Here is an 11,542-nt window from a genome sequence, read left to right as displayed (position 1 = left end):
TTTGCCAGATTATCAACGATTGAATTTCTCACCGGAAGCTGAGAGCTGAAATGAGTGCAGTGTTGTTCTCACTCAGGGTGAGACAAGTTACAGCTGCAGAGCACCATGTTCCCCACTGTTGGAGGGAAGGAATTTCCAGGCTCCAGTCTACAGCAGGGACACAGAACCTGCCCTCACAGTCACCTCTGGAACTGAAGGCTGCCGTGTCCCTTCTAACTGACCGGATGATTTTCAGGTTCATCTTCGTGACCTGGGCTGAGAGTTTGTAATTCCTGAACTTCTCCATGATCCTAAAATGGACAGAATGTGTTTGTTATACATGATGACAAATCTTCACTTTGCTCACTGAGATAAAGATGGGACAGAGTGATGGGCTGAGTGGGGGGAGGGGTGTGGGACAGGACAAGGGAGGGGAGTGGGACGAGGGAGAGGCAGAGGTGACTAATTGGACATAACTGATGTTACAAAGGGGTCAGACAGAGACAACCACTTTCTGCAGAACCAGACACAGACTGGGAGAAATGGTAAATATCCATAATCGTGTCCAAACACAAATGTAATGAAACACTAAGGGATACTGTCCATTAAATTAAATTTAACCAGATATTATCGACAGTAACAGAGGTCATGATTCCCACTGACCCATGTGTCAATAAATGAGAGAGAGTGGTGTTATAAATACAGCAGGAAGATTCCAGTGAGTTTATACATGTTGAATTGAGAGAGGGAGAAATAACAGTGAATTTACAAACTGTTTAAACACAAGAAAACTGCAGGAATTTATATGAACAAAATACCTGTTCAATTTCAGGATGGTTATTCTCATTAGTTCCTTCGTTTCTGCCTGTAATGAATGAAATAATCCCTTATAAATTCTGATGAATAATATACATTGTTGAAGATTATTTGGTGCTATTTTAAACGACCATTTATTCACAGCTGAGTCACAGATTTGTACAGCACAGAAACAGGCCCTTTGGCCCATCTCATCATGCTGTGCATTTTGCCCATCGACACCAATCCCATTTGTCCACGAGGTCCATACCCTTCTAAACCATGTCTATTTAAATGCCTTTCTAAATCCTTCTTGTAATATTAAACATAACGTGTCCTCCTCTGAATGTGTTCCAGATGTCACTCTCTGATTGAAAAACTAATCTCACACATCTCCTTCAAAACTACTTCCTCTCAGCTTAAACACAAAAGTAGTTATTGATACCCCTGCCATACCACGGGAAATGATTTTCACTCTCTACCCCATCTATGCCTTTCACAACCTTGTATACTTATAAAGGTCACTCCTCAGCTGCCTTCACTCCAGGGAAACCAAGCCCAGCCGATGCAATCTCTCCCCAGAACCAAACTCCTCCAATCCAGCAACATCCTGGCGAATCTCCTCTGCACTCTCTCCAGTGCAACCACATCCTTCCTGTAGTGTTGTGACCGGAACTACACACAGTACTCCCAGTGTGGCCTATCCAGTGTTTTGTAAAGTTGCAATGTAGAATCATAGAGAATACAGCATGGGTACAGGCCCTTCAGCCCAACCAGTCCATGCTGACCACATTGTTCTCCCAGCTCGGAACAATTTACTGTATTTGTCCCATATCCCTCCAAGCACTGTCCCTGAATGTACCGATCCAAGTATTTCCCACATGAAAAGATTGTACTTCCCACAACCACTTCCTCTGGCAGTTCACACTAACCTCTGTGTGAAAAAGTTGCTCCTCAGGTCCCTATTAAATCTTTCCCTTCTACCCTAAATCTCTGCCCCCCCCCCTAGTTTTGGGCTCCCCTCCCTGGGGAAGGCTGATTCCATCCACCTTATCTATGTTTCTCATTATTTAAAAAATTTCTACAAGGCCTCATTCCCCCATGTTCCAATCCATAAAGACTTAGCCTGGCCAACCTCTCTCTATATCTCTAGTCTTGGCAATATCCTCATAAATCTTTTCTGCACTTATTTTAGTTTAATTACATCTTTCTTATAACAAGCTGAACAAAACTGTACACAGTACTTCAAGTGTGGCCTTACCAATGACTTATACAACTGCAGCATAATGTCCCAACTCCTCTACTCAATGTCCTGATTGAAGATAGTCAGCATGCTAAATGCCCCTTTCACCACCCTGTCTACCTGTGACACAACTTTCAGTGAACAATGTACTTGCACTCCGAGGTCTCTCTGTTCCATTACACTCCCTCGTGCCCGACCATTCAGAGTACCAGTCCCACACTTGTTTGACTTTCCAAAATGCAACCAATACCTTATACTTAACTGACTTGAAATCTATTTGCCACCTCAGCCCACTTCTGTAAATGATCAGGATCTCTGTGCAATCTAGGATAACTTTCTTCACTGTCATCAATATCTCGTCATTTCATGTCATCTGCATATTTGCTGACCGAGCCCTGTGTATTCACATCCAAATCATTCTCTTAATAACAAGTAACAAGGTTCCCAACACTGACTCATAGAGCACACCATTAATCACTGGTCTCCATTCCCAGAAACAACCTTTAAACACCCTCTGATTCCTGCCTAAAAACTCATGTTGAATTCACCCAAATCGCTCTCCCTGGATTCCATGGGACTTAAACTTCCATGTGGGACCGTGAACACTTTGCAAAGGTCAAAGTCGACAAATTCCACTGTCCGACTCTCATCTACATTTTTAGCTACTTCTTCAAGTAATTCCCTGGCTTCTCCTTGTTACTCTTCTTAAACTTTCCAGTCTTTGGGAATTTCACCAGTGGCTAAAAATGAAGCAAATATCTCTTCAACGGCATCCACAATTTATTCTCTAGCCTCCGATACAATCTGATGATATACACAGTCAAGCCCTGAGAATTTATCCACATAAAAATGCAATTTATCCAATTTAATCCCCTGTTTGATCCTGCCTAATTCCCACAAAATTAGCCCAGCTGAGTTTTGGACCCTAACTTGGGACCAGTGCTTGCTTTTCCATCACCATCTTAAAACTACAAGGACTGTGGTCACCAGAGCCAAAGTGCCCCCTGACTGCCCCCTCAGTTACTTGCCCTGCCTCATTCTCCAAGAGGAGGTCCGGTACTGCACCCTCTGTCTAGGTGTCTCTGCTCAGGAAACTTTTCAAAGATGAGAGATTGCTCAATGTCATTTCGTATTCACAAGTGTAAGGAGAACAAAATGATTGTTACTCTGGATCCAATGCAGCACCAAAAAATACAGAAGATGAAGAACACATTATTAATAATAAAAATCATGAAATAAATATAAATACAGAAGACAGCTTATATACATAGATTGATTGTCTGTCCATAAAGTGACACTGGGTTGTACATAATGTCAGTGATGGGAAATAATAATGCTGTGGTGGAGTTAACGGGTGGAGGTGTTGGTCAGCTTGGGGAGAGTAACTGTTTTTGAGTCTGGTGGTCCTGGCGTGGATGCTACGTAAACATGAGAAAGTCTGCAGATGCTGAAATTCCAAAACAACACAAACATAACTCCCATCAGAGAGGAGGCTGCTTAGCATTCACAGCAAAATACACACAATGCTGGAGGATCTAAGTAGGTCAGGCAGCATCTTTGGAAATGAATAAACAGTCGATGTTTCAGGCTTAGAGTCTCCTTCAGGACTGAGAATGAAGGGGGAAGATGTCAGAATATAAAGGTGGGGGGAGGGGAAGGAGGGAAGCTGGAAGTTGACAGGTGAAGCCAGGTGGGTAGGAAAGGTAAAGGGCTGGAGAAGAAGTAATCTGATAGGAGAGGAGAATGGACCACAGGAGAAAGGGAAGGAGGAGGGGTAATGGGGGGAAGTGATAGGCAGGTGAGAAGACATAAAAGGTCAGAGTGGGCAATAGACGAAGAAGGGAGGGGAGGGAAATATTACCAGAAGAAGAAATTGAATGGGCAGTTATAGTGTTGCCTCACTGGAAGGAATGGAGGTGAGGGAGGGGTGAATGGACAGGTGTAGTGTTGCCTCACTGGAGGGAATGGAGGTGAGGGAGGAGGTGAATGGGCAGGTGTAGTGTTGCCTCACTGGAAGGAATGGAGGTGAGGGAGGAGGTGAATGGGCAGGTGTAGTGTTGCCTCACTGGAGGGAATGGAGGTGAGGGAGGAGGTGAATGGGCAGGTGTAGTGTTGCCTCACTGGAGGGAATGGAGGTGAGGGAGGAGGTGAATGGGCAGGTGTAGTGTTGCCTCACTGGAGGGAATGGAGGTGAGGGAGGAGGTGAATGGGCAGGTGTAGTGTTGCCTCACTAGAGGGAATGGAGGTGAGGGAGGAGGTGAATGGACAGGTGTAGTGTTGCCTCACTGGAGGGAATGGAGGTGAGGGAGGAGGTGAATGGGCAGGTGTAGTGTTGCCTCACTGGAAGGAATGGAGGTGAGGGAGGAGGTGAATGGGCAGGTGTAGTGTTTCCACACTGGAGGGAATGGAGGTGAGGGAGGAGGTGAATGGGCAGGTGTAGTGTTGCCTCACTGGAAGGAATGGAGGTGAGGGAGGAGGTGAATGGGCAGGTGTAGTGTTGCCTCACTGGAAGGAATGGAGGTGAGGGAGGAGGTGAATGGACAGGTGTAGTGTTGCCTCACTGGAGGGAATGGAGGTGAGGGAGGAGGTGAATGGACAGGTGTAGTGTTGCCTCACCGGGGGGAATGGAGGTGAGGGAGGAGTGAATGGGCAGGTGTAGTGTTGCCTCACTGGAGGGAATGGAGGTCAGGGAGGAGGTGAATGGGCAGGTGGAACACGTAGGCTGCTTGCAGGGTTAAGTGCTGGGAAGGGGATTAGTGGGGAGTGACAAATTTATATCTGGGTAGCCTCTAACCTTATGGCATGAATACCAATTTCTTCTTCTGGTAATTTTTCCCTCCCCTGCCCTCTTCACTCTGGCCTTTTACCTTCTCACCTGCCTATCACTTCTCCCTGGGTCCCCTCCTCCTTCCCTTTCTCCTCTGGTCTACTGTCCTCTACTATAAGATTCCTTCCTCCCAGCCCTTTATCATTCCTATCAACCCAGCTTCAATTATCACCTTCAAACTAGCCTCCGTCCCCTCCTCCTCCCCCACTTTGTTATTCTGGCATCTTCCCCCTTTCGTCTCAACCCAGAAGAAGGCTCTCAGCTCGAAACGTCGACTGTTCGTTCATTTCCATAGCTACTGCCTGACCTGCTGAATTCCTCCAGAATTTTGTGTGTTTTGCTGTGAATGTTAAGCAGCCTCCTCTCTGATGGGAGTTGGACAAACAGTCCATGAGCAGGGTGTGTATGATCCTTCATGATGTTACTGATCCTTTTCCCACACCGTACTCTACAAACGATATGTCACTGATGGCAGGTAGGCTGGTGCCAGTGATGGGTTTGTCAGTTTTAACTCTCCATTGTGGAGCTTCCTGTTCGCCGCAGTGCAGTTTCCGTACCAAGCAGTGATGCAGCTTGTTAGGCTGCCCCCTACTGTGCATCTGTGGAATGACGTGAGTATGGATGTGCAAAGTCCAGCTCTCTCAGACTCCTCAGGAAAATGAGGAATTGGTGAGCTCTCCTGCCCGTGTAGGATGTGTTCTGGGATCATGAGAGGGTGTTTGTGATGTGCACTCCCAGGAGTTTGAAATGATGTTCTATCTATACGGCTTCACTCAACGAACCTCCAAGGATGTCATCTCTAATCACTGATGCTATGTCCTTCTTGATCAAAAGGTAACATCTCCTCCTCATTTATCTGTACCTCTGCCCATAAGACCATAAAACATAGGAGAAGAATTCGGCCATCTGGTCCATCGAGTCTACTCCGCCATTTAATCATGACTGATCCTTTATTTTTCTCCTCCTCAACCCCAGTTCGCGGCCTTTTCCCCGTAACATTTGATGCCATGTCCAATCAAGAACCTATCAATATCTGCCTTAAATACACCCAATGACCTGGCCCTCAGCTGCATGTGACAACAAATTCCACAAACTCACCACGCTTTGGCTAAAGAAATTTCTCCGCATCTCAGTTTTGAAAGGGCGCCCCTCTATCCTGAGGCTGTGCCCTCTTATTATAGACTCTCCCACCATGGGAAACATTCTTTCCATGTCTACTCCGTCTAGGCCTTCCAAAGGTTTCAATGAGATCCCCCTCATCCTTCTGAATTCCAGTGAGTATTCAAGACCTCTTGAAATGAATGCTAACATGGCATTTGCTTTCCTCACCACTGACTTGAACTGCAAGTAAACCTTCAGGGTATTCTGCACAAGAACTCCCAAGTCCTTTTGCATCTCAGATTTTGGGATTTTCTCCCCATTTAGAAAATAGTCCGCACATTTATTTCTACTACCAATGTCCATGGCCGTGCATTTTCCAACATTATATTTCATTTGCCACTTTCTTGCCCATTCTCCGAATCTGTCTAAGTCCTTCTGCATTCTACATATTTGCTCAAAACTACTTGCCTCTAAACTAATCCTTATATCATCTATAAACTTGGCAACAAAGCTATCTATTCCATCATCTAAATCATTTATATACAGCATAAAAATAAGTTCTCCAAACACTGACACCTGTGGAACACCACTAGTCACTGGCAGCCGACCAGAAAAGTATCTTTTTCTTCCCACTCGCTGCCTCCTACCAATCAGCCAATGCTCTAACCATGTTAGTGAGGCTGTTAACTTGGTAAGCAGCCTCATGTGTGGCACCTTGTCAAAGGCCTTCAAAACGTCCATGTGTACAACTTCCACAGCATTTACTTTATCTATCCTACTTGTGAGCTCCTCAAAGAATTCCAGCAGATTCATCAGGCAGGATTTTCCCAGAAGGAAACCATGCTGACTTTGTCCCATCTTGTCCTGTGTCACCAAGTACTTCCTAACATCATCCATAACAATTGACATCTTCCCAACCACTGAGGTCAGGCTAACTGGCCTATAATTTCCTTTCTGCTGCCTTCCTCCATTCTTAAAGAGTGGAGTGACATTTGCAATTTTCCAGTCCTCTGGCACCATGCCAGAGTCCAATGATTTTTGAAAGATAATTTCTAATGCCACCACAATCTCTAATGCCTTATCTTTCAGAGCCCTAGGGTGTAGTTCATCTGGTCCGGGTGACTTATGTACCTTTAGGTCTCTCAGCTTTTTGAGCAGCTTCTCTCTTGTAATAGTAACTGCACCCACTTCTCTTCCTTCACACACTACAACATCAGGCATACAGCTAGTGTCTTCCACAGTGAAGACTGATGCAAAACACTCATTTAGTTCATCATCCATTTCCTTGTTCCCCCATTATTATTTCTCCTGCCTCATTTTGTAGCAGCCCTATATCCAATCTTATCTTTTTTTATTTTTAACATACTTGGAGAAACTTTCACTATCCACTTTGATATTATTTGCTAGCTTGCTTTCATATTTCATTTTTTCCTAATTAATTATGTTAGTTGCTCTCTTTAGGTTTTTAAAAGCTTCCCAATCCTTTATCTACTGTCATGGCTGTAGCATCTGTATTCTGGAGCAGTGAGCTGCCAATCCTACCCTTCTCTCAGCCAAGTTTCTGTTATGGCTGTGACATCCCAGTCCACAGAGCCAATCCACATTTTGAGTTCACTCACGTTACCTCTTCATCCTCACGCTGTGAGTTAGATGAGTATTCTTTTCCTTCCCTTTATCCTGATATCCTGGCTATCCTGAATACAAAACTTGCTCTTGCAAATGACTGCTTTATCCCATGTGTTGCTCCTGCTCAGAGTTCCATCCCACCCCCAAACGTTCTTGCGACGATATTGGCCCCTCTCTGGTTCGAGTGTAACCTGTCCCTCTTGTACAGGTTGCTTCCATCCCCAGAAAAAATCCCAAGAACCTGAACCTCTCCCCCTGCTCCAGCACCTCAGCCATGAATTCATCTGGCCTATCTTTCTACTTATGACCTTGCTTGTTGTCCCAAAGTATAAAGATCAGCATTCCATGTATGTTCTCCACACTATCAACCAATGTTCCTTCTTAGAGATCTATGAACTTGGAACTACAGTCCAGGTTCCACCCTGCCCTTAAATTCACTTGGTCCATTTCTGACACATCTTTCTCTATCCTTTCTTGATCTCTTTGTTTCCATGTCTGGGAATAAGCTATCTATTGATATCTTTTGTAAACCTACCAAATCCCACATCTACTTTGACTGTACCTCCTCCCAACCTGTCTCCTGTAAAAATGCCATTCCCTCTATCAGTTCCTTTGTATCCATCGCATCTGTTTCCAGGGTGAGGCTTTTTTTCTGTGGGAAATCAGAGATGTCATACTTCTTCAAGGAACAAGGTTTCCCTTCCTCCACAATTGACGGTTCCCTCACTCACATCTCCTCCATTTCGCAGGCGTCTGCCCTTGACACATCATCCCGATGCCTTAACACTGACCGAGTTCCTCTCGTCTTCACCTCCCACCCACGGGACTCTGTATCCTTAACACTGACCGAGTTCCTCTCGTCTTCACCTACCACCCACGGGACTCTGTATCCTTAACACTGACCGAGTTCCTCTCGTCTTCACCTACCACCCACGGGACTCTGTATCCTTAACACTGACCGAGTTCCTCTCGTCTTCACCTACCACCCACGGGACTCTGTATCCTTAACACTGACCGAGTTCCTCTCGTCTTCACCTCCCACCCACGGGACTCTGTATCCTTAACACTGACCGAGTTCCTCTCGTCTTCACCTCCCACCCACGGGACTCTGTATCCTTAACACTGACCGAGTTCCTCTCGTCTTCACCTCCCACCCACGGGACTCTGTATCCTTAACACTGACCGAGTTCCTCTCGTCTTCACCTCCCACCCACGGGACTCTGTATCCTTAACACTGACCGAGTTCCTCTCGTCTTCACCTCCCACCCACGGGACTCTGTATCCTTAACACTGACCGAGTTCCTCTCGTCTTCACCTCCCACCCACGGGACTCTGTATCCTTAACACTGACCGAGTTCCTCTCGTCTTCACCTACCACCCACGGGACTCTGTATCCTTAACACTGACCGAGTTCCTCTCGTCTTCACCTACCACCCACGGGACTCTGTATCCTTAACACTGACCGAGTTCCTCTCGTCTTCACCTCCCACCCACGGGACTCTGTATCCTTAACACTGACCGAGTTCCTCTCGTCTTCACCTACCACCCACGGGACTCTGTATCCTTAACACTGACCGAGTTCCTCTCGTCTTCACCTCCCACCCACGGGACTCTGTATCCTTAACACTGACCGAGTTCCTCTCGTCTTCACCTCCCACCCACGGGACTCTGTATCCTTAACACTGACCGAGTTCCTCTCGTCTTCACCTCCCACCCACGGGATTCTGTATCCTTAACACTGACCGAGTTCCTCTCGTCTTCACCTCCCACCCACGGGACTCTGTATCCTTAACACTGACCGAGTTCCTCTCGTCTTCACCTCCCACCCACGGGACTCTGTATCCTTAACACTGACCGAGTTCCTCTCGTCTTCACCTCCCACCCACGGGACTCTGTATCCTTAACACTGACCGAGTTCCTCTCGTCTTCACCTACCACCCACGGGACTCTGTATCCTTAACACTGACCGAGTTCCTCTCGTCTTCACCTACCACCCACGGGACTCTGTATCCTTAACACTGACCGAGTTCCTCTTGTCTTCACCTCCCACCCACGGGACTATGCATCCAGCACATCATTCTCTGCACCATCCGCCATCCCGGTCACCAACCATTTCGAGGCAACTCTCATATTCCATCTGTTGGCCTGCAACTTGATGGGATAAATATTGATTTCTTCAACTTCCAGTAATTTTTCTCCCTCCGCTTCTTCTTCTTCTTCTATTTGCAACTGTGTCCCCCTCTCCTCACCTGCATATTACCCTTCTTCTTTCCCTTTCTTCCACATTCCACTCTGTTCTCCTATCATATTCCTTCTCCAGCCCTTTATCTTTTCTCCCTAGCACCTCCCAGCATCTTCCTTCATCCCCCTCCTGCACCCACCTGGCTTCACATGTCACCTTCGAGCTTTTCTCCTTCCCCTCTTCCTTTTTCTGGCTTCTTCCCCCTTCTTTCCAGTTCTGATTAAAGGTCTCAGCCCGAGACATCGACTGTTTATTAACTTCCATAGTTGCTGCCTGACTTGCTGAGTTCCTACAGTATTTTGTGTGTCTTGCTCTGAACATGGAATCCTTAGTCTCTCTGTTCAACATTTCTACCCCGTACTGCAGATGTCCGAGTCCTATTTCAACTCTGCAAAATGGATGACCTTGTATTTATCAGAATTAAGTTCTATCTGATCCATATCCTATTGTAGACTTGGACAAATTTCTTCACCATCCAAAACACCATTTCTCATTCATCCGTAAACTTACTAATCATACCTCCTACACTCACAACTAAGTCATTAATATATATCACAAAGTGCAGAAGTTGTACAACCATTCACTACTGTACACAAGGAGGTTCAGACTTCAAATCAGAGAAAAAACATTCTTCCAACACGACCTCTGCCTTCTGTCACCAAGCTGATTTTGGATCCCTTTAGCTGGATCACCTTGGATCCCAGGTGTGTTAGCCTTCTGGATCAGCCTCTCATGTGGGACCATGTCAAATGACTTACTAAAGTCCAATGGAGAACATCTTTCACATTGCCTCCAGCAATCTTCTTCATCATCTCCTCAGATTAGAAAGTTTGTTTTTCCTGACTCTGGGCCTTACTGACCATCCATAATCAAATCCTGATCTCTCCAATTATACACAACTCCCATAACTTGAATTCTCTCCAATAATTCCCACGCAGGCACAGATGGAAATCACTCCAACTCAAATCGAAAGTTCTGGACTTCCACAATCCAGCAGGAGTCCCAAACCCCATCAGCTCAACTATTCAGAGATCCCAGCACCTCTGTGCAGAACCTCCAACAGAATCCAGCAAAATCTGAGCCAGATCTGTTCCCGACTGACAGCAGTCAGCTAGGACAGATTTGATAATGTGCTGGAGATTTCCCCTCAACTGCTCCCTTTAGAAGCTAAAGTGATGGTGAGACCAGGGGAAAGTTTTCACAGTGATAGAGTTCTTTAGAAAAAGCTTTGATTTTGATACTTACTGCAAACTGGAAAGAATCTGGATAATGCTGTCACAAATGTGATCGCTGATATAATCAATATGATCCAGACTGGAATGTTGATCTTGCAGCTTTGATCTGAAATGTACAGAAGTGAACCCACTGAGTAAATTCACACTGATTGTCCACACCAATCCCAGTTTAAAAGTACATTTAACACCCTCAATGTCCAATGGCATTTATGAGACAAAGCAACAAGTTAATCACACGACAAAGTATACTTATTATCAAAATATGTATATATCACCATTTACTAACTTAAGATTCACTGTCTTGCAGAAATTCACAGTAGAATAGAGAAATACAATAGAGACAATGTACTGTATAACTACACACAAAGACTAAACAAACAATCAAATCAAAAAGACTGCTGAAACGTCGACTGTACTCAGATGTTGCCTGGCCTGCTGAGTTCTTCCAGTATTTTGCGTGTGTTGCTTCGATTTCCAGAATCTGCAGATTTTCT

General features: G+C 45.5%; 1 protein-coding gene across 1 annotated transcript in view; it reads right to left on the bottom strand.

Annotated features, from left to right (window-relative positions):
• Positions 1 to 212: 212 nt before the first annotated feature.
• The window catches only part of LOC140738425 (uncharacterized), a 124,013-nt gene continuing 112,683 nt past the window's right edge, over positions 213 to 11,542 (bottom strand). The window contains exons 17-19 of the mRNA XM_073065700.1: positions 11,059 to 11,154; positions 798 to 844; positions 213 to 290 (exon numbers count right to left, since the gene is read on the bottom strand). Coding sequence (XP_072921801.1) covers positions 213 to 290; positions 798 to 844; positions 11,059 to 11,154 — 221 coding nt within the window. The remainder of the gene's footprint in view (positions 291 to 797; positions 845 to 11,058; positions 11,155 to 11,542) is intronic.

Source organism: Hemitrygon akajei, chromosome 2 (genome assembly GCF_048418815.1).
Source record: "Hemitrygon akajei chromosome 2, sHemAka1.3, whole genome shotgun sequence".
NCBI classification, from domain to species: domain Eukaryota; kingdom Metazoa; phylum Chordata; class Chondrichthyes; order Myliobatiformes; family Dasyatidae; genus Hemitrygon; species Hemitrygon akajei.
Note: the sequence above shows the minus strand (reverse complement) of the source record. Positions and strands in the feature narration are given on the sequence as shown.